General features: G+C 41.2%; 2 protein-coding genes across 2 annotated transcripts; one reads left to right on the forward strand and one right to left on the reverse strand.

Annotated features, from left to right (window-relative positions):
• Positions 1-625: 625 nt before the first annotated feature.
• LOC310984786 (uncharacterized protein) lies at positions 626-10,231 on the forward strand. The gene is made up of 19 exons (XM_083970105.1): positions 626-963; positions 1,071-1,233; positions 1,546-1,695; positions 3,178-3,338; positions 3,467-3,640; positions 3,992-4,133; positions 4,336-4,523; positions 4,607-4,748; positions 5,140-5,314; positions 6,122-6,134; positions 6,989-7,186; positions 7,689-7,851; positions 8,065-8,214; positions 8,311-8,471; positions 8,592-8,768; positions 8,888-9,035; positions 9,141-9,328; positions 9,414-9,555; positions 9,952-10,231. The coding sequence occupies exons 1-19, from the start codon at positions 760-762 to the stop codon at positions 10,128-10,130; spliced, it is 3,018 nt and encodes a 1,005-aa protein (XP_083826231.1). The 5' UTR covers positions 626-759; the 3' UTR covers positions 10,131-10,231.
• A 600-nt stretch (positions 10,232-10,831) lies between these two features.
• Positions 10,832-22,418, reverse strand: LOC310984787 (uncharacterized protein; the record flags this gene model as incomplete). Its single annotated transcript, XM_083970106.1, has 23 exons — positions 10,832-11,308; positions 11,484-11,600; positions 12,123-12,228; positions 12,382-12,483; positions 12,943-13,038; positions 13,227-13,322; positions 13,769-13,864; positions 14,465-14,557; positions 14,680-14,808; positions 15,468-15,593; positions 16,055-16,177; positions 16,418-16,540; positions 17,394-17,516; positions 17,698-17,820; positions 18,020-18,142; positions 18,930-18,962; positions 19,265-19,390; positions 20,229-20,369; positions 20,520-20,645; positions 21,140-21,319; positions 21,413-21,500; positions 21,586-21,726; positions 22,320-22,418. The coding sequence occupies 23 exons, from the start codon at positions 22,416-22,418 to the stop codon at positions 11,230-11,232; spliced, it is 2,589 nt and encodes an 862-aa protein (XP_083826232.1). The 3' UTR covers positions 10,832-11,229.
• Between the last annotated feature and the right edge of the window lie 1,862 nt (positions 22,419-24,280).

The raw sequence follows: 24,280 nt of genomic DNA on the forward strand, positions 1-24,280 counted from the left end.
ACCCGAGAAAAAACAGACCATGGTAGGCTACGCCTTGCAGATATTTTTTCTTTATAGTAGGTTACTGCTATTACCTCAGTTACTCAGTTTTCCATGTTATCACTACCCCCTTTTTAATGTCAATCGTCAAATGTATTTTATTTTTTAAGTCACGATCGTCTGCTTCCCCTCAGTCAAAATTATGATTTTTTATACTGCCACCATGTGTTAAAAAGTAGTAGGCTACTGCACCAGCATGAATAAACAAGTTGAAAGTAGGCCTGTGAATATTCTCATTAGGTCATAGTTATCTCAAGGAAATTGCAATCGAACACAACAGTAGTAAAGATATGATTCCACTCTTTTATAAGGCCGAAAGTGCCAAGTCATTCTTACATAAGGAATAACATTTGCGGTTGGTATATTGTTTGGATAGAGGAAATGATAGCCTATGTCAAACATTAAGTTTTGGTAACACTTGTACCTGTAGGCCTATTTATACAACAAATTATGTTTACTTCTTTAATAATTTTATGGTCACTGATTAACAGTGTTTGATATCGGTTTCCTGTATAAAGAGATCCTTTGAAAAAAAAAAAAAGGTCAGAGTCCAGTACAACCAGAGTTGCCAAGAGCCAATAAGAGCAAGTTTCTTACTCAAAGGAGAGAGACAGGTGAAATTACTAACCACGGACAACACAACACAAGCCTTTTATCTCACAGGACGTGAAAGCAAGGACGGAAAGCACAGTTAGACAGTTTCAAGCTCTTGTTTGCAGAATGGATTCAATCTTTTCTGTAATTGGATCCTATATTAACTTGGATTTCAAAAGTTTGCTTCTCTTCACGGCAGTTTTCATCTTCACTGCAGATTATATTAAGAACCGTCGGCCGGCCAACTTCCCTCCTGGACCATGGGCACTACCTCTTGTGGGAAGCATGTTCAGTGTTGATCACAAAAAGGCCCATGAGGTCCTGACAGAGGTAGAACTACCAGTGTAATGCATCATAATGCAACAGGTCAGATTCCTCTTTCTGTATCGCTTATATCAAGCATCATGCTCTGTCTTGTTTCTTGAACCTTCTCACAGCTAGCAGGGAAATACGGAGATGTGTACAGCCTGAGAATGGGCCAGACATGGATGGTGGTGTTAAACAGGTTTGGGGTACTGAAAGAAGCTCTAGTAACGCAGGGAGAGAGCTTGACTGACCGGCCAGCCCTCCCCCTGCAGGATGAGGTATGCCGTGGGCAAGGTGAGACCCAAGGATTGTACTCACAATTATAAATTTAGAACAACTGTGAATACTGAACAACCGAGTGAATTCCATGTATGACGCATTTAGTCATCATAATTTGTCCAAGCTGTTCCAAGCTCATCATGAACTATTGTCCCTTGGCCTTTACATCCATTTGCTATAGTTTTGATAAACTGTCTCTTCTCTGTTACTTTACAAAGAATAATAACGTTTTTTTTTATCCAGCCACTTTTTAAACTATGTGCTAAAAATGAGGAGGCAATTTCTTAATTCTGAAACATTTGTCCCACACTGTTTATTTCCAACCAGGTGTAATTTTCAGTAGTGGGAGCATCTGGAAGCAGCAGAGACGATTTGCTCTTTTAACTCTCAAATATTTTGGACTTGGCAAGAGGTCCCTTGAACCTGTCATTTTGGAAGAATTCACACACTGTGCAAAAGACTTCAGAGACAATGAAGGTAAATGGTGAATACACAGAGCACACACTGCAAAAACACAAAATCTTTCCAAGAACATTTGTCTTATTTCTTGTCAAAATGTCTCATTTCTAGTCAAAACCTATCTCTTTCCACTTAAATTAAGACTTATCACCTAAAAAATCAACTTGTTTTTAGATTATTTTCACTTGTTTAGAAAAATCTGCCAGTGAAAGCAAGTTTTTTGAGCTTGTAATAACTATCACCACTATCAAATTGCTCTACTTATTTAAAGCAACATTGCGGAGTTTCAGCTCAGTGCTTCCACCATCTGGTTGAGAAGCGCTATCGCCTGGGGGGGAAAACGAAACTTAACGAAAACGAAACTTATCAGCCAGCGCATCCAGCGTTTAATCCCATTAATAAACTACAGTATTTCCCACATGTTTGCAAGGAGACTGACTGTGTGGCGGGTGGTCGGGGGCAGAGCGATATATATATATAGATAGATAGATGTTATATCTATCGCTCTGGTCGGGGGAGGGGAGGAGGGGGTGAGGGGGGTTTGGGTGCGGCGGCGGCGACGACGACCGGAGGGGAACCGTAAATTTCGCTTTTACCGACTGTAAAAAATATGGACGTAGCACCCGTGACGTCACCCATTGGTTTTGGGGAGTCGTTTTTGTGACTCAAATATGGCGGCCTGAACAGCGCCATGTTGGATTGGCCGGCCGAGAACCCGCCCACTGGCCTCGAAGCAGCTGGCCACGGACCTCTCCGGACCTGTCACTCAACGTTTCCGCGCCCTAATTGGCCAGAATTTTAACTTTTTAATAACAGTAAAACGGTACTCCTCAGAGTGTGTGCGGGGGTAGAAACTATCGATTGAGAAAAAAAAAACGTGCTGACACCAGGCTTTGATCATGTTTATTGAGGATGTAAAGTCGGCTATTTTAACATGGGGGTCTATGGAGAATGCTCCCTTCTGACACCAGCCCCCAGAGGAAGCCGGGGGGATTGCAGTTTTTTGAACGCGGAAGTGAGCTTCACTTCTCAGACCGACAACTGCCCATCCATGCAACTGCCCCCTTGGCTTTTACCCACCACGTCTCTCCCTCGACGCAGAGGGGAGGGGGAGGAGGGGGGGCGGTGATTCGTATACCCGTGCAGGGAAGTTACATAGCGCAGTTTCAGCCGACGCGACCCGGCTCAGGCTGCAGCGGCACCACCATTCATCCTATTAACCATTTTTCTACCATTGCAATGAGTCTGGAAACATTATTTTAGGGCCGAAAAACTCTGCAATGTTACTTTAAAGTGAAAATATGTTTGAAAGAAGTAAAAAGCGTCTAAAAACAAGTTAATTTTTTAATGTGATGAGTCTGATTTTAAGTATAATGAGATTTGTTTTGGCTAGAATTAAGACAAATATTCTTGGTAAGATTTTGAGTTTTTGCAGTGCATCAGTGTGTTTATGATAAATAAATGCACACTTCACGTAATATTTCCTGTTAAATGTTGAAGGCAAACCATTCAGTCCACACCTCGCCATGAACAATGCCGTCTCCAACGTCATCTGCTCCCTGGTTTTTGGTCATCGTTTTGAGTACGGTAATAAGAACTTCCTGAAACTGATGAGCTGGTTTGATGAAGCTCTCTACCTTGAAGCTACTATTTGGTCACAGGTATTCTGCACATTTCTGTGTAGCCTACTTTTGCTGTGCAACACATTCCTCATTATTCATACAAAAGGAATAAAATCACTGGGATATATTTTTAGTAAGTCACTGCTCTAACTATATCCACTCTGCAGCTCTACAACTCATTCCCTCAGCTGATGAGACGTTTGCCAGGGCCACATCAGAGAGTATTGCACATCTGGAAGGATACAAAGGATTTCATAAGAGATGAGATTAAAGGGCACAAACAGAGCTGGGATCCCTCTGACCCGAGAGACTACATAGACTGCTTTCTTAAGGAGATTCAGGTGAATGGCACTAGACACAGAGTTGCACTGCTCTTGTGTAGCCTGTAAAGCTTTTGTGTATTTGCCTCTTGACCCCATATGTCACAATTATTCATGATGTTTCACTCTGGTACCAGTTCTGGCTGGCATTGTGTGACAAGTACAAAGACCTCTTGTTCTCTATTGCCATGGCCTCTGCCTTACATGACTCTAGGTTCTTATCTTCAACAGAGCACACCCTTATTTAATTGAGTAAACATTTTTAAAAGTTTCAATAGCTGTCTAGTCCAGATTTAACAGTCTTATCCCTCAATAATGTTGAGTTAGTGAGTTATGTTTTAATGCTTGTACTGTATATGGATGTATTTGCAGAACAAGGGGGAAACTGATGTTACCTTTGATGAGGAAGGCCTAGTTATGAGTGTCCTGGATCTGTTTGTGGCTGGCTCAGAGACCACATCAACTACCCTGCGCTGGGCATTTCTCTACATGGCAAAGTACCCAGAGATCCAAGGTATGAGCTCAGACCATGTTGGGAGCCAATCTAGTGCACACCCAGTGACGTAGATACATCATGTTACTATTCCCAGCTGATATACTGTAGACTGTGTTGTGCCCTGGCCGGTGTCTTTCACAAATGCTGCAATTAATAACAACAACAACAACAACAACATATAAAAAACACTAGATCCCCTTATCTTTCCCTATGTGCACAGAAAAAGTCCAGGCTGAGATAGACAGAGTGATTGGACAGTCCAGACAGCCATCGATGGAGGACCGTGCTAACCTGCCCTACACTGAAGCTGTCCTCCATGAGATCCAGAGGATAAGCAACATAGTCCCTCTCAGCCTGCCTCATGCCACCAACAGAGAGATCCAGCTGAGAGGCTACACAATCCCAAAGGTAATTTCTCTTCTAGTGCAGTAAAAGGAAAAAATATTGTTTTTTCTTGTATTTCATATTGCATATTTATGAATTCTCACCAGGGTGTCACAATAATTCCCAATTTGACATCGGTGCTGTTCGACAAGAACGAGTGGGAGACGCCCAACACCTTCAATCCAGGACACTTTCTAAACAAAGATGGCAAGTTTGTGAAGAACCCTGCTTTCATTCCTTTCTCTGCAGGTGAGGAGCAGCGTTATATTACTGTCCTTACTTTGTTATTCAGGAACCTGTGGCTTCACGCAGAATATAGTGAGGTCCGAGGGAGTATAGGTAATACAGAGATCTTAACTAGTCCCTAGTCCCCTCTGTGATGAGTGTCACTGATTACGCATTCCAGTAATTTTTGCCATAATTTTTTCACACCTCAACCCCAATGTAAAGGGTGAGTAGCTGAAAAGATGATGAATAGGAAATGCTGATCATTATTTCTGTCACTGGTGATGTTTGACCAAAGACCTTGGTGATCCTCCAACCTTGCCTTGAAGTCATCTACAGTATATGACAATGACTGATACCTAACTGTTGTCACTAATTATCCATATGTTTGACTGGACTTGTTTTACTGTTCCAGGTAAACGTGTGTGTCTTGGGGAGAACCTGGCCAGGATGGAGCTTTTCCTCTTCTTCACTTCTTTCATGCAGCAGTTCACCTTCTCCATGCCTGCGGGGGTGAAGCCTGTGATGGACTACCGTCTTGGCGTCACCCTGGCACCGCAGCAATATGAAATCTGTGCAAAATCACGTTAGCACTCTGACACAAGAAAAAAGTAATACATTTTTTTCCTATACCATTTCTGATTGTATTACTGTTCCTGGGTTTAGAGAATTCATCAACTGCACTCTAAAAAGTCTTTCAGGGCAGCTTTCACCATTTCCTTACTAAAGGCTTTGTTGTGGGACAGTTGTTTAGACTTCTTGAATCACAAACACAATTTGAATTAGTTAGGGTGACGCAGCTCAACATAACTCCAATTTTCATGTTCATGGATAAAAGATTAAATTCAGCCTGTGGGATATAAATGAAATTTAGTTGAGTTATTATCTCTAAGTTTATTGCTTTTCTGCCAGAGTGAAAACCTTCTGGAGACCTCTTTGTTTTGTTATTGAATAAAATGTTCCTAATGGAAACTTGCTTTGTGTCTTTGATATGTTGAATCACATTACGGTTGTGTGGGGCATTAAATTCAGTTCTTATCGCTGTACTCTTACAAATTTTAAAAAGTCGTTGGATCTAAGTTGTTCATTACAAATGGAGGACTGAGTTGCCTAACATACTGTAGGCTTAGTTGACCCAGCTTGAAATAATTTGCAATGGTGATCATCCACTCCATTTTGAACGACAACAGGAAAAACAATATACGTCGTATATTTTAAATCTTAATTATTAGGCATTGTACATATTAACTTACTTTGTAAACAAGTGTGAACTGAAATGCCACTTCTAGAGCAGCAGCTGTTTTTTTCAGGTTAATCAGTTACAATAAACATTATAACACCAAACTTACTGGAATACACCGATTTCTCAGATTTTTAGAACTTTGACCTCTGGACAGTTTTGCATCTTCAGTAACATTTTTACTTCATCACTGTTACTGACACTGTCCTCACTATAGCTTTTAAACTATTGTGTGTTAAACCTTCACTTATGAAACTGCACCTTGATCCAGGTTTGATATTTGGCTTAGATTATGAATAGCATGCTACATACCATGTGCTTTTTTACATTCAGGTATGTGATAAAGATAGGTAGGCTAGTTTAGCTTAGCCTGGATCACTTGTTTATGGCTTTTCTCGGTTAGTTTTATAAACACCTCTCTTACACAATTCATAGAGTTGCTTTTTTCATAAAAGTAAATGTGTGATTCATTAATAAACTGAATGACATTAAATCTAACAAAGTTCAGTCTTTGCATCATATATTTTTTACATTTAGGCTCAGAATTAGATTAAAATGCCTTTAAATGACATATATAGATTTTCTTTTCTTTTCTTTTATAACACACATGAAGTAGGCCAAAGAATAAAGCTGTTCTCATGCAAAGACCTTGCGACTGGTGTGGGTAAATACACTGTTAATGATTAGATAACTGTTAGATAACACCTAAACCATTTTAATGTGGGCATGCTGTTAACATGAAAACACAACATGCTGGACCTTGTGAACTCAACTCACACATGCAGTTGGAGTCAGTCTGTGATCAAACTTGTTTCTGAAGTTTTCATTTTGGAGACATTGCTGTTTCACCACACCATGACCCCACCCTCACTTTCACTGATATTGCATACTCGTTTTTGAACAGCCACCTATTAACTCTACTCTAGATTAGTAAGTTTACTGAAGGGACATACGTGTACGTTTTTAATACCACTGCAGCAGGTACAAATCACTGCAGATTTCCTCGTGAATCCTGAGGCGGCAGTTTGACAGGATGGACCTACCTGTGTGGCTGTGGCTGGACAGCCACAGTCTGATCGTCTTCACTCTGGTCTTCTTGGTAATAGCAGACTATCTAAGAAACCGTCGGCCCAGCAACTTTCCTCCAGGACCAACAGCTTTTCCTTTTGTGGGAAACTTGTTCTCCGTGAATTTAAGCAATGCCCACAGAGAGCTGACTAAGGTAGGATTCAGATTACATTTATCTAAAGATTGGATGTCAGTAGCCTAGTTATAACACTGCTAAAACAACAATGAAATGAAAAACTTGATGTTGTTTCTTAAAATGACAAACATCAGTGCAAAAAGAATCACTCACAGTGAGGCATATTGTTTGATAAAACTGACATATGTTAGTTATTTAGTTATTAGTTATTTTCAGTTCAGGATTATTACATGTCATGAGTATTTTATACTGTTCTTCTGTCTATAATGTTTCATTTTAGGACAGAGGGAAATTAATTCTGATATAATTAGCACATTAAACAGTAACATTTTCAGTCATAATATGAAAGAGACATCAGTCCATCAAAGTTAATTTGGTTTTGTGAAGAATTCCAAGCTTTCACTTCTGTCTCGTCAAACCTTAATTGCCAACTTGTCACTGACAAAGAAAGTTCAGTTACAGTTACAGGGAAGGTTGCATGTATGTTTTTTTAATCTAACTTGTGTTGTTCTTATGGCAGTTAACAGAAGAGTATGGAGATGTGTTCAGCCTTAAAATTGGCCGGTCGTGGACAGTGGTGTTGAATGGCCTAAACGCGCTGCAGGAAGGTTTACTCACCAAAGGAGACGTCCTGGTTGACCGCCCAATATTTCCAATCCATGTTGATGTGCTCCCTGAATTGGGTATAGATTTATTTCCAGCTGTGTAGATCAAATATAATATGCTCCCATCACAAGGGCTACAGCAGAACATATTATAATATTATGGTCAAATACTGTAAAAGGGTGTGTAATCTGAATAGATACATTATGCTTAAGCATTGCTAATGACCAAGGGGTTTGAACTCTGTGAAGTTATACATCACAGCCTGAGTCTAAATTACATCTTCTCATCAGGTATTATTTTTACTAATGGACACATGTGGAAACAGCAAAGGCGATTTGCCCTCTTCACCCTCAAATACTTTGGAGTTGGCAAGAAATCCCTGGAATCTTCTATACTGGATGAATTTACTTTCTTGACCAAAGAAATTGCAAAGCATAAGGGTAAGAATGGAAATCCCCAGATTCTGAGACGCAGTATAATAAAATTCAATTTTTTTGAGTTTGATATAGCTACTTGACATGTGATCACTTAACCAGGCAAACCCTTCAATCCACACTTCATCATCAACAAAGCTGTTTCCAACATCATCAGTTCCCTGGTGTTTGGTCATCGCTTTGAGTACAGTGATGAGAAATTTCTGAATATGATGAACTTGCTTGACAAAGGGAGCAAAATTGAAGGCTCCATTTGGGCACAGGTACAGCATCAAAGCATTTTAATTTGTACTTTCGGCTGATCCAGTGATACAGTTTTGCTTCTAGAAATTAATTTTCGCAAGTGATCTTATATTTACTAGTCTTCTTGTTGATATTGACAGCTGTACAATGCATTTCCCGTGCTGATGAGGCGTGTACCAGGCCCACACCACACTCTGCAAAAAACTTATTGTGAAATAATAGAGTTGATAAGAACAGAAATTGATCAGCACAAGAAAGACTGGGACCCCTCTGAGCCCAGAGACTACATCGACTGTTACCTGAATGAGATTCAGAGGGTGAGTGGAAAAACCAGAAGCAAAACAAAAAAGACACACTGTACATGTAGGCTACTTTTACATGTAGATTGAAACATAAGCAATAGACCGATGTCCTTTTTGGAAATGTTCCCCATTAGATGAAGAAGATCAACAATATGGATGCTGGTTTTGATGAAGAAAACTTGGTGATGTGTTCTTTTGATCTGTTTGGGGCTGGTACTGAGACCACATCCACCACCCTGCGCTGGGCTATGCTCTACATGGCAAAGTACCCCGAGATTCAGGGTAAGACAAGAAAGCAATTTGTGCCCAACTGACTAGCTCTTACTAAGTCTACTCTCTGTAAGCGACTAATGTATTGTTCCATTCACCTGCTGTTGTATTTCATAGAAAAAGTCCAGGCTGAGATAGACAGAACGATTGGACAGTCCAGACAGCCATCGATGGAGGACCGTGCTAACCTGCCCTACACCGACGCCGTCATCCACGAGGTCCAGAGGATAAGCAACATAGTCCCTCTAAGCCTGCCTCATATTGTCACCAGAGACGTACAACTGGGAGGCTACACAATCCCAAAGGTCAGTTTACCATTTATGTTTTGTCTTGTTTTGTCAGTTACACTTGCTTCTCATTAAACTAAGGTATTACAATCCAATTTTGCAGGGTGTTACGATAATTCCCAATTTGACCTCGGTGCTGCACGACAAGAAGGAATGGCAGACGCCCAACACCTTCAATCCAGGACACTTTTTGAGTGCAGAGGGCAAGTTTGTGAAGAACCCTGCTTTCATGCCTTTCTCTGCTGGCAAGTATTGTAACAGTTGTAACAATTGATTAACTTTACTTCCCTTCCTCAAAAGAGAACATAATAGTTTTTTTTTTTTTTTTTTTGAATGAAGGTGAATATTGGGTAGAATTGGTTGCACAAATACTCTTTAAACCCTAAGGAAATAGTAGTAGGCTACGTCTTGTACTTGAAGCTAATTTCAACAGAATGACATTTTCAAGGATACTCAATTTTGCATTGACAGATTATCATTTTCTTCTTCCTTGCACACAACCACAAGGCATCTAAACTGCAAAAAGTTGAGATATATATTTTGTTGTGTTATATAAGCCAATGTAGCCTTCCACTATTAGCAGTAATGACATTATACCAACTTTTCTCAGGTTAATTGTCATAGTGTATTTTTTGCTCCAGGCAAGCGGGTGTGTCTTGGGGAGAATCTGGCCAGGATGGAGCTTTTCCTCTTCTATACGTCCTTAATGCAGCACTTCACCTTCTCCATGCCTGCCGGGGTGGAACCTGTGCTACAGCCCCATGTCAGCGTTGTTCTGTCACCCAAGGAATATGACATCTGTGCCACACTACGCGAATAGTGATACTCCCCCTTCAAGATGAAGCCCCTCAGGTACATTAAACTGAGTAAAGTGACATTTCATTTGTGGCCTAGTGTCGGAAAAACATAAAGCTGGTTGACAGCAAGCTGACAGACAGATTGACACAGTCTCAACTTTCCAAAAATTGGTTATGGTTAATGTTTTAGCTAACAGATGCCTAGATACACATTGCACTGACAGGAGACATGAAGCAATATTTGCATAATTTGAACTTGTTTCTGCAGGCTGACAACTGCTATAGGGCTGTTTTGGTCTCCACTTACGACCATCATTGCCATTTGGTGCTAGGAGGGTTAAACAATCATAAAGCACTGGAGTCAATATCTGGGCTCAATCAAAGCATGTCACGGAATCCCTTTTACCTAAATCTAAATTTCCCAGGACTGTACTGTATCAAGGTCATGAGCCTCTGTACAGAGTAAGAGGGCTGATATCAGCACCATATGGTGATAAGAACATGATAAAGCTGCAGTTCTTTATATGAACAAAAGTCGACACAATAGACCTACTGCTAATGTGACTTCTTCTGTGAGATGGTTTCCCTAGCTGTCATTCACTCAGAAATTCCACTTTAACGTCCAAGATAAGTCTATGTCTAGATAACTTCAAAAACTGTGGAAGTGTGTTTCTGTGTCAGTTTATCTTTATGGATGGTCCTTAAAGTGAACTCGTACAGTACGACCTTTCACTGTCATGTTTATTTGACACTGGCAAAAGTCCACAGGCTGTAAAACTCTTAACCAAACAATATTGATGCCAGTTTGTAAAAAGACAAAAACATTCAGCTTCCATACTGTACGAACAAAATTTTCTCATGAGATGTAACCCTGCATGATTGTGTACAAGACTAATATGAAGATCATTGTCGAAAATACATCACAAACCAAATAAACATTCTTTATGATACAAGTCCACTTTTCATTTCAACACAGAGGCTTGATTCAAGGGTGAAACTGTTCTCAGACAGGCCACATCAACCAGTTTCCTCCAGTTTTCCAGTTAACAGACTAATTTTTCAGTCTTACTTCGCCTCTTGTCTGTTGCCCAAAATGTCTTCTGGTGGCTGGCGGTTCCTCGTTCATCTGCCCGTCCTCTGTGAGCACTGGATTTTGTAGCCCACCCTGTAGGCCTGCAGGTATACACGTGCCTGGTTTATCCTAGAAACACAACCACCAAGCAGGCACACCTTTGTCAGTTTCTTCAAACGGTTCACAAACACTACTCTAACACACATCTTTCTTGCATTTGCTGATGCCACAGTTATTCAAAACCTTGAAAACAATATTACAAAGAAAGTTGGAGGATGCAGTAGGGAGAGCGTATTAGTAGTACCTGTATTTGGTGCAAAGCTTAACTCCCAGGGGTCCACAGCGGTCAACATAACTCTCCTTAAATGCCTTTCTCACTGCTCGAGCCATACTGACCACAGTGGTGACAACAGGGCATGTCCTAGGACACAAACACAGTTCCATGAGAATAAGGCGCAGTACGGTAATTACTGTATCTGCAGGCTGAAAACATGAATCATTGTAATGATCACAAGAATCAATTTTCTACCACACTGCTGTTTCATAACAGTTTTCTTTGCCCAGATCTACACACAACATCAACAAACAAAGATGTTCTGAAAGATAATTTTTCAAGACATAAAATATAATCTGATTTTGTGCTTAATAATACACATTTGTCCACTAAATATGTATGGTGTTTGTTCTTTCTATAAGCAAGTTATTTGCCACTACTGTGGCTTTGCCACAGCTCTGTAGAGAACATCACATTACCACTGATTGCATGCTGCTATCAAGTGTAACTATGGGTCTCATTAAGGGAAACAATGGATGTGTTCCAATGCAAAGTAGCAAGCTACATCTGTTCTCAGAGCGTGAAGAATAGACCAGTTAACACAAACTGAAGTTCACATGGGTGTTATTTGTGTCTCTGTGCTTTGCTGTTGTTGTTTTTCATACTCACAGTCTCTCGCAGCGCAGACCTGCAGTGCCCTCTGGACAGGTGCAGGTGTTGTGAGGACTACAGGTGGCGCCGTGTTGGCACGGTGGCACGCAGGGGGTGGTCACCGCTACGGACACAGCGCACAGCAAGAGGCTTAATTCAAAGTGAAGGCAAAGGTCTCTTACATGCATAGACACACACACACACACACACACACACACACACACACACACACACACACACACACAATACACAGATACACAGATACACACAAACCAACCTGTTTCGCAGAGGCTTCCAGTAAATCCTTTGGCACAGCGGCACCTGTTGAGGCCCACACACACTCCACCATTCTTACAAGGTTTCTGACACAGCACAGGCTCTGAGGGACACAGAGAGCAGGGATGTAGTCAGCAGTGATCCATCTCAACACAGCTCATCGCTACGGTGCATGGTTGAAATTCACAGAGCATCCATTGCAGATATTTCAATAGTTAGCATTTAATCTCAAAGTTACAATACAGCTGTTTTGTAGGTAATATGATCTTTTTTTTTTTACAGGCCTGAACTTTTCCCCCCATGTCTGGTGTTGCACTAGTTGTAGCTGTACACAGCACCACCATCTGGCTGCATGTTGAACTGCATATCAGTGGCAGTAATTCTCTGACTTTCTGGTTTGTGATTTGATTAAAAAAGAAAAGAAAAAAAAAGCTGTCTGCTTGTGCTGCTTGGGCTGCGGTGTATGTCAACTAATTGACTTTAGGGTATAAAATGTTTGCTTACTGAATTCACTTATGTAACAATGGACAGATGTGCTGATAATGAGTATGTGGAATCTCACCTATCTGGCAACGAGCTCCTTTCCATCCATCAACACACGTGCATTTGTTGACATCCACACATCTTCCTCCGTTTTGACAGGCAGGAGTGCACAAGGCTAAAAAACACACACATACAGAGATACCAGTGGGTCGATGTAGGAGGGAACGTACTGTAGTTGTACACTACATTACTACTACATTTTACCAGACAGAGCAGCTGGACAGGACGCTGCCATCTTTCTTCAGACAGACATCTGTCTTCAGGGTAACTGATGCCAGATGTGCTGGTAGTTTAGTTACTCACGCAAAAGGCACTGGGGCCCGGTGTAGTCAGAGGGACACTGGCAGGTATTGGGCCCCACACAGCGACCACCATTAGCACAGGGAAACTCACACACCGCTGACAGAGAGATGAACAGAAGTCAAAGCAGGATAAATAGAGATGAAAATGAAAAAAAAGTAATACAGCTTAATTTAATTATTACAATGTCAAAAAAAATGCTTTTATAAAAAAAGGATACAGTAAAAAAGGAACAAAGAGGGGTGGCATTATTTTTTTTAAAAAGTAAAAGAGGAATTTGTAAAACTCACAGTTCCAAAGCACATGGCTATATAGACAAGTATGAGTCTATGACCACAAAATAAGACTCATAAGCTTAGCAGAGTGAAGAAAGTCTGATTTTCAGTCTTTGTCCAAGCATACTCTTCAAAAATCTTGCATTATGTAACAGTGTTTACTTGTAGCCCGATCCGCTTTGTCTCCTCATAATCATAATCATAATGATGATACCTAATGTCTCTGCAATGGAGCGACCTTCATTAACCTTCACATCAGAGGTAATTTACCCGTGTGACAGCCGTGTCCAGTCCAGCCAGGGGGGCACAGGCACATATTCCAGCGCATACACGTTCCCCCATGGGCACAAGGTGGGGAGCACATAGCTGCGACACACAAACCAACATGGATTTGGAACATTTATACGTTTGTCTTACAGCAATGTACGTTTTTTGCTGTCTGCATACCAAGATCCTATAATTAGTGTTTCAGCCTAAACAAGCATGGCCCTATATGCATTATGATTGTATGTATTGTCTATATACAGTATGTATGGAACCTGTACCAATGAGCTGTACTGGAAGCAAATTCCACCAGCCTGGCTGTGTGGTCATTAAAAAGAATCAATCATTCCAAATATGACATTCAATTAACATAATGCAGTTCATATTTACAAACTTACATGTAGAAAATGTAACCATTGATTGAATTATTGCCCTTTTCGGTAATTGTAGTAAATGACAGGCTTTGAAACATGACTTCCTTCTTACATCTCCCTGCTCATCGTCTCAAAGCTGCTACTAATAGCATATGCTGTCTCTCCTCATCATGGGCAAGGGTTATACTGCTATTCTGGTGATAGTTTTCTATCATATTGATGGCTTTATCTCACGAGAACAAGAAACTGTCAATAGTTCCTGTGCACTGCAGACTGCTAATCCACCCAGAATGTAAACGCTATCCATGTAAAGAGTGCAGGTTTGTACCTGAGCAGCCCGCACCAGGGTAGCCTGGAGGACAGTCACAGCTGTTTGGGGCCACGCACACTCCATAGTTCTGACAGGGAGGGTTGCACACAGCTGGAATAGCAGAGAAGTTATTCAGCATAATTTCATGTTTTTAACCTTTTCTTTTTTGAAGAGGTCCCATTTTCCCAGCATCATGACGACAACACAAGATGTATGTATGTTGTTTGACTCACGCTGACACTTGGTGAGGTCATCAGTCCGAACTTTGTACCCCTCCCTGCAGGAGCAGTTAAACCCACCAGGATGGTTCACGCAGAGCTGCTCACAGCCTCCGTTTGTGAAGTCGCCGCACTCATTGGCATCTCACATCAAAGAGACGAGAGAGACACTCAAACAGGCCGACAGACATTTGAAGAAGAGCTATCTAAGGAATACAGTCTGTTCATTTCCTCTCTGGACTGAGCCACCAGAGAAACTTGGCCGTTAGCTCAGGTGACACTGGTTATCATCCAAAAAAAAGAAGAAAAAAAAAGTGGCTACTGCTGAACTGTTTAGAGTCATGTTAAATCAAATTTCCGCAGTTCCTATTTCTTGCAACTGATGATTTTTGTTTACAAACGCCTTCAGCTTGGCAAGTGCAGACTGGTTGCGCAGTTGAATAGATCAATGTGTACCTTTCCAGCTCTTTACTGATTTTATCGGGAATGCTGCAACAATAAATGTTTTTTTAAAATGACAGCCTGAGAAGCTTTGTATGGTTGTTTCAAAAGAAAGTCTGAAAAGTCTGAAGGAATTTAATTTAAAAGTAATAATGTACAGGCCAATCAAACTCCACCACATAGCATTACATTAAGTAACATAAGCTGCTTCCAAAATCCCTTTCAAAATGGGCAACTGAAGCAGAAATAAACAGCTTAATTTCTTGGATAAACCTTTGCATGTCTAATTAGAGCTCAGAGTGTCATCAGAACGGAAAATTAAATCAACAAAGGCAGCGTGAGGCGTGAAAATAAGGTCTCACCCACGCAGCTCCTCAGGTCCTCGTCCAGCTTCCAGCCTGCATGGCAGCTGCACTGGACGTGGCCCTCAGCCGTCACAGAGCACACGTGGTCGCAGCCGCCGTTCCTCAGCTTACAAGATGTCACATCTTTTTAAGTGAAAAGGAATTATATGAATATTTACAGACGATAACAATGTTTTAGGTTCAGCTGAAGGTCAGCTGAAGGGTCTACCAGTTAGTTGATTGATTGACTTGCAACTATATTGATCATTGGTTGTTATTGTTATTTATCAGGAAACATTCTTCAAACTAGCTGAATATTCATCAATTCAATTGCGAGATTTGTTATTCATTTATACCTGATAACACACAAGGCACAAGGCATAGTAATAGGGAAGGTATCCCCAAGACTCAGTCTATTCTGTGTTGTTGGACCAATTTAAACTACAATCAATACATCGTTATTACGATTATGTCACATTCACAGTGATGTAATTTTTTGAGAAGTTCAACTCCTAATAATCAGTAAATATCTGGCAGAAATAAACTGTTTATACTGATGTGATAACAAAAATAATGTAATGTCAGCTCTTTAATGAGGAACCTACTGCTGCAGGTGAGGTTGTCTGTGTCTAACAGCAGGGGAGGAGGGCAGTGGCAAGTGTGTCCTCCTGGAGAGTTGGTGCAGGTGTGGGAGCAGCCACCGCTCTGAAGTTTACATTCATCAATGTCTGAGTACACACACACACACACACACACACAAGATAAACATCTTTATCTCTCCTGTGCAACACATCTCCAACTGGTTTGGCTTTTGGTCATCTCACTAATCATCTAAAATGTGCCCTTAGGAGACACTTAAATATGCACAAACACCCAGAAAAAGACAGTGAGATAACACGCTGAAAAACAACTGACAACCACTGGATGAACAGCGGTGCGATGTGAATGAGTGTGAGCGGGTGACTGACCCACACAGGTGTGGCCATCGATGTGCAGCTGGTAGCCGGGCCGGCAGGAGCACTGGAACGATCCCAGAGTGTTGACACAAATGTGCTCACAGGTCCCATTCAGTGTTAAGCACTCATCCACATCTGAGGGGATCAGAAACATTTATTTAACTTTTTTTTTTTTTTTATCATCACTCGACACAGCACCATGTAAGGGCTCATTCAGACCTCAGCTAAACACTAATGCAGTTCATTTTAGCACTTGTTTCAACAAGCATAGAGAACCAGGTGAGTGTTTGCACTAAAGGGACTGGTTATAAAAGAGGTGCTGTGTTTGGATCAAGGAACGGAAAGAGGCTCTGGTGATTAGGATGATGCACTGCTCCCAGGAGATCCAATCCCTGCACTGACCCCTATTTATGAGCTGCAGGGTGATGAACTCCACTTTTAACTGGGGATCAGGGCTCATCTTGTAAGCAGGAAGACCGGCGATAAATTCTTTCACAGACTGTAAAAGTAATTTAAGTCATGTGTCAAGACCTGGTTATGATGTCTCTGCTCTGCGTGGGAGTGGGGGTCTGTTACTGCCGTCAACTGGCGGAGATTACAAGCCATTAACAATATTTTACTGACAATGTGAAAGGGGTGGCTAAGTGATTAATGGTAATATCAGTAACTTAACTTTGCTTGTGTCATTCTCATAATGCTGTTTTCAGCTGCAGCCAGAAGAATAAGGCCAGATAGCGCTTAACAGCAGATGGGCAATGCTGAAGCATTTAGCAACAAAGGAGTCAGACATTTTCCTCAGAGTTAAAAAAAGAGATAATGGATTACATTCATCTGGTGACCAGAAAAACAACTGCAAGTAAATGATAATGTTGCTCTGTATTTGCTAGTTGTATAAATAAGGGACAGTTTGCTTGAAATTTGCTTAATCAGCTTAATGCAATGATACATTAGTGTTGTGTTCACTTCCTGCTCCTGACTCGTGTTTTACCTGTGCAGTTGTGTCCAGCCTGGTCCAGCTGGTATCCAGAGGCGCACCGGCAGCTGTACCCTCCAGCCTCGTTGGTGCAGTTGTGTTCACAGTGGCCGTTGTTCACAGCACACTCGTCTATGTCTGAATAGGACAAGGGCAACACTAAAGGACTGGTGTCTGCTGTGTGCTCAAGTGCTGCTGGCACACAGTGGGCATCGTTCATGTCACAAGTATCACTGACACACACTTAATGAGCATACATATATGGTGAAAATACACACACATACACACACACACAGGCACACAGGCACTGCTTACCCACCAAAACAAGAGTGTCCATCTCCATTGAAGCCCTGGTAGCACTGGCAGAAATACGAGCCAATGATGTTGCCACACCGCGCGTTGGTGTCACACCCGTGACCGCCCGACACACACTCATTATCATCTGGAAACAGACGGGGACACATCTTTTTTTGTTTCTTTCTTTAAATCCAAAACTGAGCTCATTTCCATTCAAGTGTTGTTCAGCCACTCAGCATGATTTTAATAACAGCGAGCATGAAAACACACGCACATATCAAATCTGGCCCCGTCCACAGGAAACACAGTTTTCCCATGGAGCGACGTCAGCACTAATTGCTTACCTTCGCAGTGTGTGCCGTTTCCCCGGTAACCTGGGCAACAAACGCACTTAAAGCTCCCGAGTGTGTTCTCGCACACACCCTGACCATCACACACTGCAGGACTCTCCGTACATTCATCCACATCTGGGGCAGTGGGACAGAGACACACAGTGGTGCATGTAGTTAAGGACTTTGTCACTGACTTATTGCTGTGATCATTTGTGAGAAAACAGATTGTTGTTGTTTCAAACTGTCATCTGTGTAATGCACCCCTCTTCATTAGACACTCTGCACACAACAGAGTTACCAAAGTATTCTCATATCAGCAAACCGCAATCAAGTCCTTATTAGGTACAAGTGGTGTAAAATTGTGTCCCTGTAACACTGTGAAAAAATGCTGAATAAATTACAAGCTCTTATTTCCTTTTCCCATTTCTTTTATTTCTCTTTGTAAAACTTGATTTTATGGAGGATCAGAGATGAGACAGGAAAAGTAATAAAGCATTTCCTTATTTTCATATCTTGTATAAAAGTAGAAATTATTGTAAAAAATAATTGATAAATCAATATTTATTCATTAATAAATGCTCATAAAAAATATACAAAATACACTTATCAATTCATGAATGAATAATAACATTTGAAGGTTTTAAAAATGACACTACATGACTGGATTTCCTCTTCTTTTTCTAGCTGCATTTCCTTTTCCTACCAGCTCATTGATTTGCTTAGTTATTTAGCTTCTCCAGGCTAAACCATCCTGGGGAGTGGGATGCAACGTGCTCTCTGATTACCAGAGAGTTTTATTAAAAGTAAAATATGTATAAAAAGTAACAGTATATGATAACAATCTTATGAAGATGACCTTCTCCAAAGACTTAGCTTCTGATAGGGCGGGCAGCATGAGTTAAGCAAGGAAAGCACATCATACCTTGACACACGGTGTAATCTGGACACACAGGACCTACAGACCAAAAGTGCAGAGGAGTCACAAAGAAAACAGAAGGGAGATGTACAGGAAGAAAAGATTTATGAGTGTAAAAGATTAAATTATTCCTCAAATGAAAGGTGAAAGAGGGACTGGGAAACAAAAACAAAGAGGAACAAAGCAGGCAAGCAGCGAGGCAGCAGGTTAAAGCTCACTAGTCCTACCAAAGACTTCCTTCCTGTCAGCACACGTTATGAACTGTGTGAGGCCTTGAGTGAAATATGAAGAACTAACACCAGATCAGTCCTAGCTGCGGTCAGGCTCAACAACAGACTCACCGACACAGGCGGGGGCCTCCGCTCTGAAGCCCGGTTGGCACTGGCATAAGAAGCTGCCAGGGGTATTCACACACACATTTCCCAGCTCTCGGCGACACTGCTCCTCATAACTGCATTCATCTACATCTGCAGTGGAGAAAAACCAAACAAATAAGAAATGTTAATTTGTTTGTCTTGTATGTTTTTTTTTCACTGTGGCAAAGATACAGAGAGTGAGCCACCTTTACACCTCTCTAAACAGTTCTAGGTTATTTTGTCTCAGTATTGTAAAACATGTTTTTGTGCATTGCTGTTATACCTGTACCAATATTGCTCTTTTTATAAGGTATAATGTAGGCTGAGGTAGAGTCTTGGTGTGTCAGGGATTTCCAACAGATGGCTCCAAATGCAACTACATCATATACAACTTGTTTACTGTATATTTTGAAAAGTTCCTGTTGTTATGTGTGACTGGATCAACTAAAAACTATCACTATATTATTTATTAAGAACACTTCATTTCTCTCTGATTTGTTAGCAGATTGATGGATGTTTATTTGCAAAGGTGTTGTGATGTCTGTGTTCAGGTTTGACTGAATCATGATGACTCCTAATTTTTGACACTTAACTTGACACTGATGTGGCGCCGTCTGTGAGTTTTGGATGTTTTTAGGACAAAATGTTATCCAAGATGTTTCAGATACTGATATTTGATGACTGGTAAAACTATATCATTCACCTTTGGATTTGAGTTGGTTTGTTTGGTTTTGAGTTCAGTTTGAATTCTCCCATACAATATGTGAATGTAATTAGTAATAAAAGACACGAGGAGGTTGGAGGGCTGTTTAAAATGTATTTTCAAATTCTTATGTTGTTTGAGAGACCCCCATTCATACTACAAATCAGTGTCAGTGTTCTGAATATACAGTACATTTTATTACATCCAAATGTAATTATACACAACAGATGTCAACGTCGGCCTCACCTACACAGCTTTGTCCGTTTAGGGCCATTACATATCCCACAGGACACGAGCATGTGAAGGAACCGTACGTGTTCCTGCACAAAGCATCACCCTGACAGGCCTGCAGGCCCGTCACTGCAGCCAGAGCACACTCGTCTATGTCTGTAACACCCATAAAGCACACGTGAATTATTACAACACTACGTAGGCTGAAAGGTACAGACACACATTTCGGAAACTCATCTTCCAACATGCTCTCACAAACATACACTTCATCCTCTCTGCCACACACACACACACATACTGACGAACCCTGGCACCCTTCAGCGCCCATCAGGTAACCACGGAGACAGCTACATGAGTAAGAGCCGAGGGTATTAGTGCAGCTGGCATGGGGACCACATGGTCCTGGCCCCTCTCCTTCACACTCATCAACATCTGTCGAGCAGAGTAAAAATAATAATAAATAAATAATAAACTAGATCGAACCGAGACCACTGTATTCACATAAGCATAGACACATGTTGATACATGTAAATGGGTATACTGATGTGTAGTGTAGCATCATCATATTAAATCTTTGTTGTTAGGAAAGAAGTGGTAGTTGAGTGTTGCATTGCTTTCTGCAAATTGAAATCATATTGATTGTAATATTTTTATTTCCTGTTGTTGCTAATGTTTTTATAATTTCTCATTTGCCCTTTCACTAATTGCCCCATATCTCATCACTGGCTTGCTGTAAAAAAAAAAAAAAAAAAAAGAAGAAGTAAATTGCTCGGTGGCTGCCCACCATTCTTCACTCACCTAATTTGTACCAAGTAATTAATTAGTACCACTCATTTCTAAAAACTGAATGCAGTGATGGTTTTATTGATGTTCTGATGCTACACACGCACACAGCGGTTTCTGCCGCTGCCTCTATACCTGCTCACCTTTACACTCTGAGGCCCCTTCCAGAGCGAAGCCTGCAGGGCAGGTACAGTTGTCACCAACATTCACCATGCCAGATGGACAACCACAACCGGCGCTGCTGTTCTCCAACCTGACCTGGTTTCCTGGACACTGAGGAACAAGAGTGGAGCTTGGAAAACCTGTGGTAGTCAACTGAGCCGCTAACACAGAGGGAAACAAAAGGGGGGAAATTTTAGGGAAAACTGGGGCACAAATCAGAAGAGATAGTACAAAAGAAGAAAAAAAACACTCACGTGTGGTGGGTGTAGGTTCACTGAGATTACTGATTGCATTCTCAATCACCTGATTGTTAAGGAGAGAGGAACAAATTGAGTTTACTTCCTGCAATCACACCCAGTGATGACAATGTTGCAAGCTGAAAACTGACAGAATCTCTGCAGTGTATGGCTGAGGCCTTTCCACTGACCTGAGTCTTGGTGAACTCTGCCTCTGTATTCTTCAAGACTTCATTTTCATTTTCCTCAGGGCTGCTCATCTGAGGCTGAGCCGCTGAAAAAAACAGCAGCAGGGCTGACAGGAGGGTCCAGAGGTGAGTCATCACCTGAGTCTGTGGAGGCAGGAACAGCAGGAGGTGTGTTAATGTTGACTGAGCTACCACCAAGACACAGAAAAACACCAATTGATAAGGTAATAGTTTAAATTAAGAGAGAAATGACAGCCTGTGACAAGCAGTGGTTTGTAGAAGCATATGAATGGTGTGCAGCAGTAACACAAGCAACACAGTGCATGTCTGGGCAGGCAAAACAACAGAGGTGTAAGGGCACCCTGTTATTAAGTTAACATCAACCCTGTGGGCTGTATGCAGAACAAAAGAGACTTACTGCAGCTGATAAAGCTGAATTTTCTCTGATGTCAAGAAGTAATTGCAGGCTAATTCATGAAAAGTTAACACTGTCTGTCACACTAGCGATGTTACTGGAAAACGACAGCGACAAGAAAGTCTAAAAAGCGTCATATCTGCTGTGGGACTGTGACGCCAGAGTCACACACAAGTTGTGTAGAAGTAACACGCTTCGTTTTAGCCGACTTACCCGGGTTAGACCAGGAGATAGGCGGAGTCAAATAGATTTCCAGATGTTTCTAAAAAAAAATCAAAGCGTTTTCTATCCTCTCCAGATGCGGATTCATCCAGCGGCAAACCAGCTCTGTAGTGTAGTGTAGCAGTGCGGTGGTGGTGGTGGGGGGCTGTACGCTGCAGCAGTGATTCAACATCCTGTTGGGGAACTCTGAACTTCCCATTCCTCAAATCCCAGACCACCGCAGAGCAGCAGCAGCAGCAGCAGCAGCAGCAGCAGCAGCAGCAGCAGACAGGCCTGCAGGCTGCTGGGAGATGCCCCTGATATGAACCCTGTTACAGCTACAGGTGAAAATCCAGTCAGCAGGCTAGTAGCTACTACACCGAGAGTCCATGTGCGAAAACTGATCACTGAAGTGTTGTTAAAGTTTACTTAGCTCCAAAGTGCACGTGGTGGCAGCAAGTGACAACTCTTTTAAGTTTGATTCTGTTGTGTAGCCTACTGGTTATTCAGTCCTAGGCCTTTGTGATGGCATGTTAGAAAGTTAAGTGTGTGTGTCCTGCTAGGAAAACACCAAGGAGCTCTGATGGACTCTCTATGGCTATTCCACTTTTGTTGGAGACAGCAGTGGAAAACCTGCCTACATCCTGCCTGATGGGAAAAACCTCTGAGTGACAGCATTCATAATCATCATCTGTGGCTGTAAGGAGGATCCAGAAGGTCTTCTTCGATTTGGTCTTCCTTATTGAATATTTCATTAATGTAAGTAGTATTTCAGAGTTGGCAGGCCATCTTTGACCGAGCCATTGGTTATCGACAGACATCTAGTGCTCATCTTACAATCATTATCACAGGTATTGAGACTGAGGCTACTGGACATAGGGGGGGGGATGTTAAATACACAGCAGTGGATAGTTAATTCTAACTAGTTAGAGCAAACCAAACCCAAGAGTAAAGACTAATGTCTGCAAAAAGCAGCACAAGTGTAGTGTAGACTAATGCCTTTATTCTCAGTAAAGAGTAATTTTAATGTCTACAGCTGTATGCTGTGATAATGATAATAATCGAAACATGTGATTCAGAGTGTAATTTTAAAGATTATGGTGATTTCAATTGTTCTTTCCCCTGGAAAATACTTGAATCTTTCAATGTGATCTGATGTTTCTCATCTCCACCTGGAGGCTAGACAAGCTTCATAATAAATCTGAAAATAGATATTTGTGCCTTTGTCCAGAATCTGTGTTTAACTGAAGCACACAAGATGTTGACATACTGTTTTCATCAAATTATTTTTTTATTAAATAGAGCTTTAAAATATTTCATGAATAAACAGAATCAGAACATGTTGTACCAAGACTGTATCTGTGTCAGTTGTTGCCACAAAGACATCCATAACTTTTATCACTGATTCAACATGTTGTAGCTGCCAGCTGGTGTTATCTTCTGCGGAGGAAGCAGATGCAGAAAAACATAATGTAGCTGAGTGAAACCTGTTATTCCACAAGGCATTGAAACTTCACAGAAAGAGGCACAAGAAAAGCAGCAAAACACTAATGCTACATGACATTTAAGGCAAATATTTCATTTACATAAAAAATACATAATTGGGACAAGATGATAATGGGTGGAATGGGCAGGTTATTTGTAACCTTAAATCTTGATGAATTAGCTACACCACGTAAATATTACAAAACCAAAATGTAAAAGCTGTTTATTTCACATAAATTTGGCAATTTCCAGTTTATATTACCATGCAGTTTACAGCGCTGTACAATATGCAAACAATGTATTACATTGAATCAATTCAAATTATTACTGAACTTCACAGTAGCTTTCGTTCATGATTTATGGTTTTTTCAGTCCTGTGCTTTTTCTGAGATGACAGTAGGTAGTGCAGAGCTTTTTTTTTTATATTAGTGTGGTCGACCACATGACATGACAGAAGACAACAAGTGCAATGGCTTTAACCTTTAAAATATACAGTGAAATGGCTTCAAAGCTCAGCACACACACAGAGAAACACAATAGATTGAACTATACCGCACAACACCGCCATCAACTGTAGAAGTATTTAATTTATCTTGA

Source organism: Trachurus trachurus (assembly GCF_905171665.1).
Source record: "Trachurus trachurus genome assembly, chromosome: 4".
NCBI lineage: Eukaryota > Metazoa > Chordata > Actinopteri > Carangiformes > Carangidae > Trachurus > Trachurus trachurus.

Excerpts from the sequence above, each read along its gene's own strand:
- LOC310984786 (XM_083970105.1), top strand. The coding sequence starts at position 760 with ATGGATTCAATCTTTTCTGTAATTGGATCCTATATTAACTTGGATTTC. Across the intron at positions 4,749-5,139 it reads TTTCATTCCTTTCTCTGCAG|GTAAACGTGTGTGTCTTGGG; the intron begins GTGAGGAGCAGC and ends TTACTGTTCCAG. Across the intron at positions 7,187-7,688 it reads CCCACAGAGAGCTGACTAAG|TTAACAGAAGAGTATGGAGA; the intron begins GTAGGATTCAGA and ends TTCTTATGGCAG.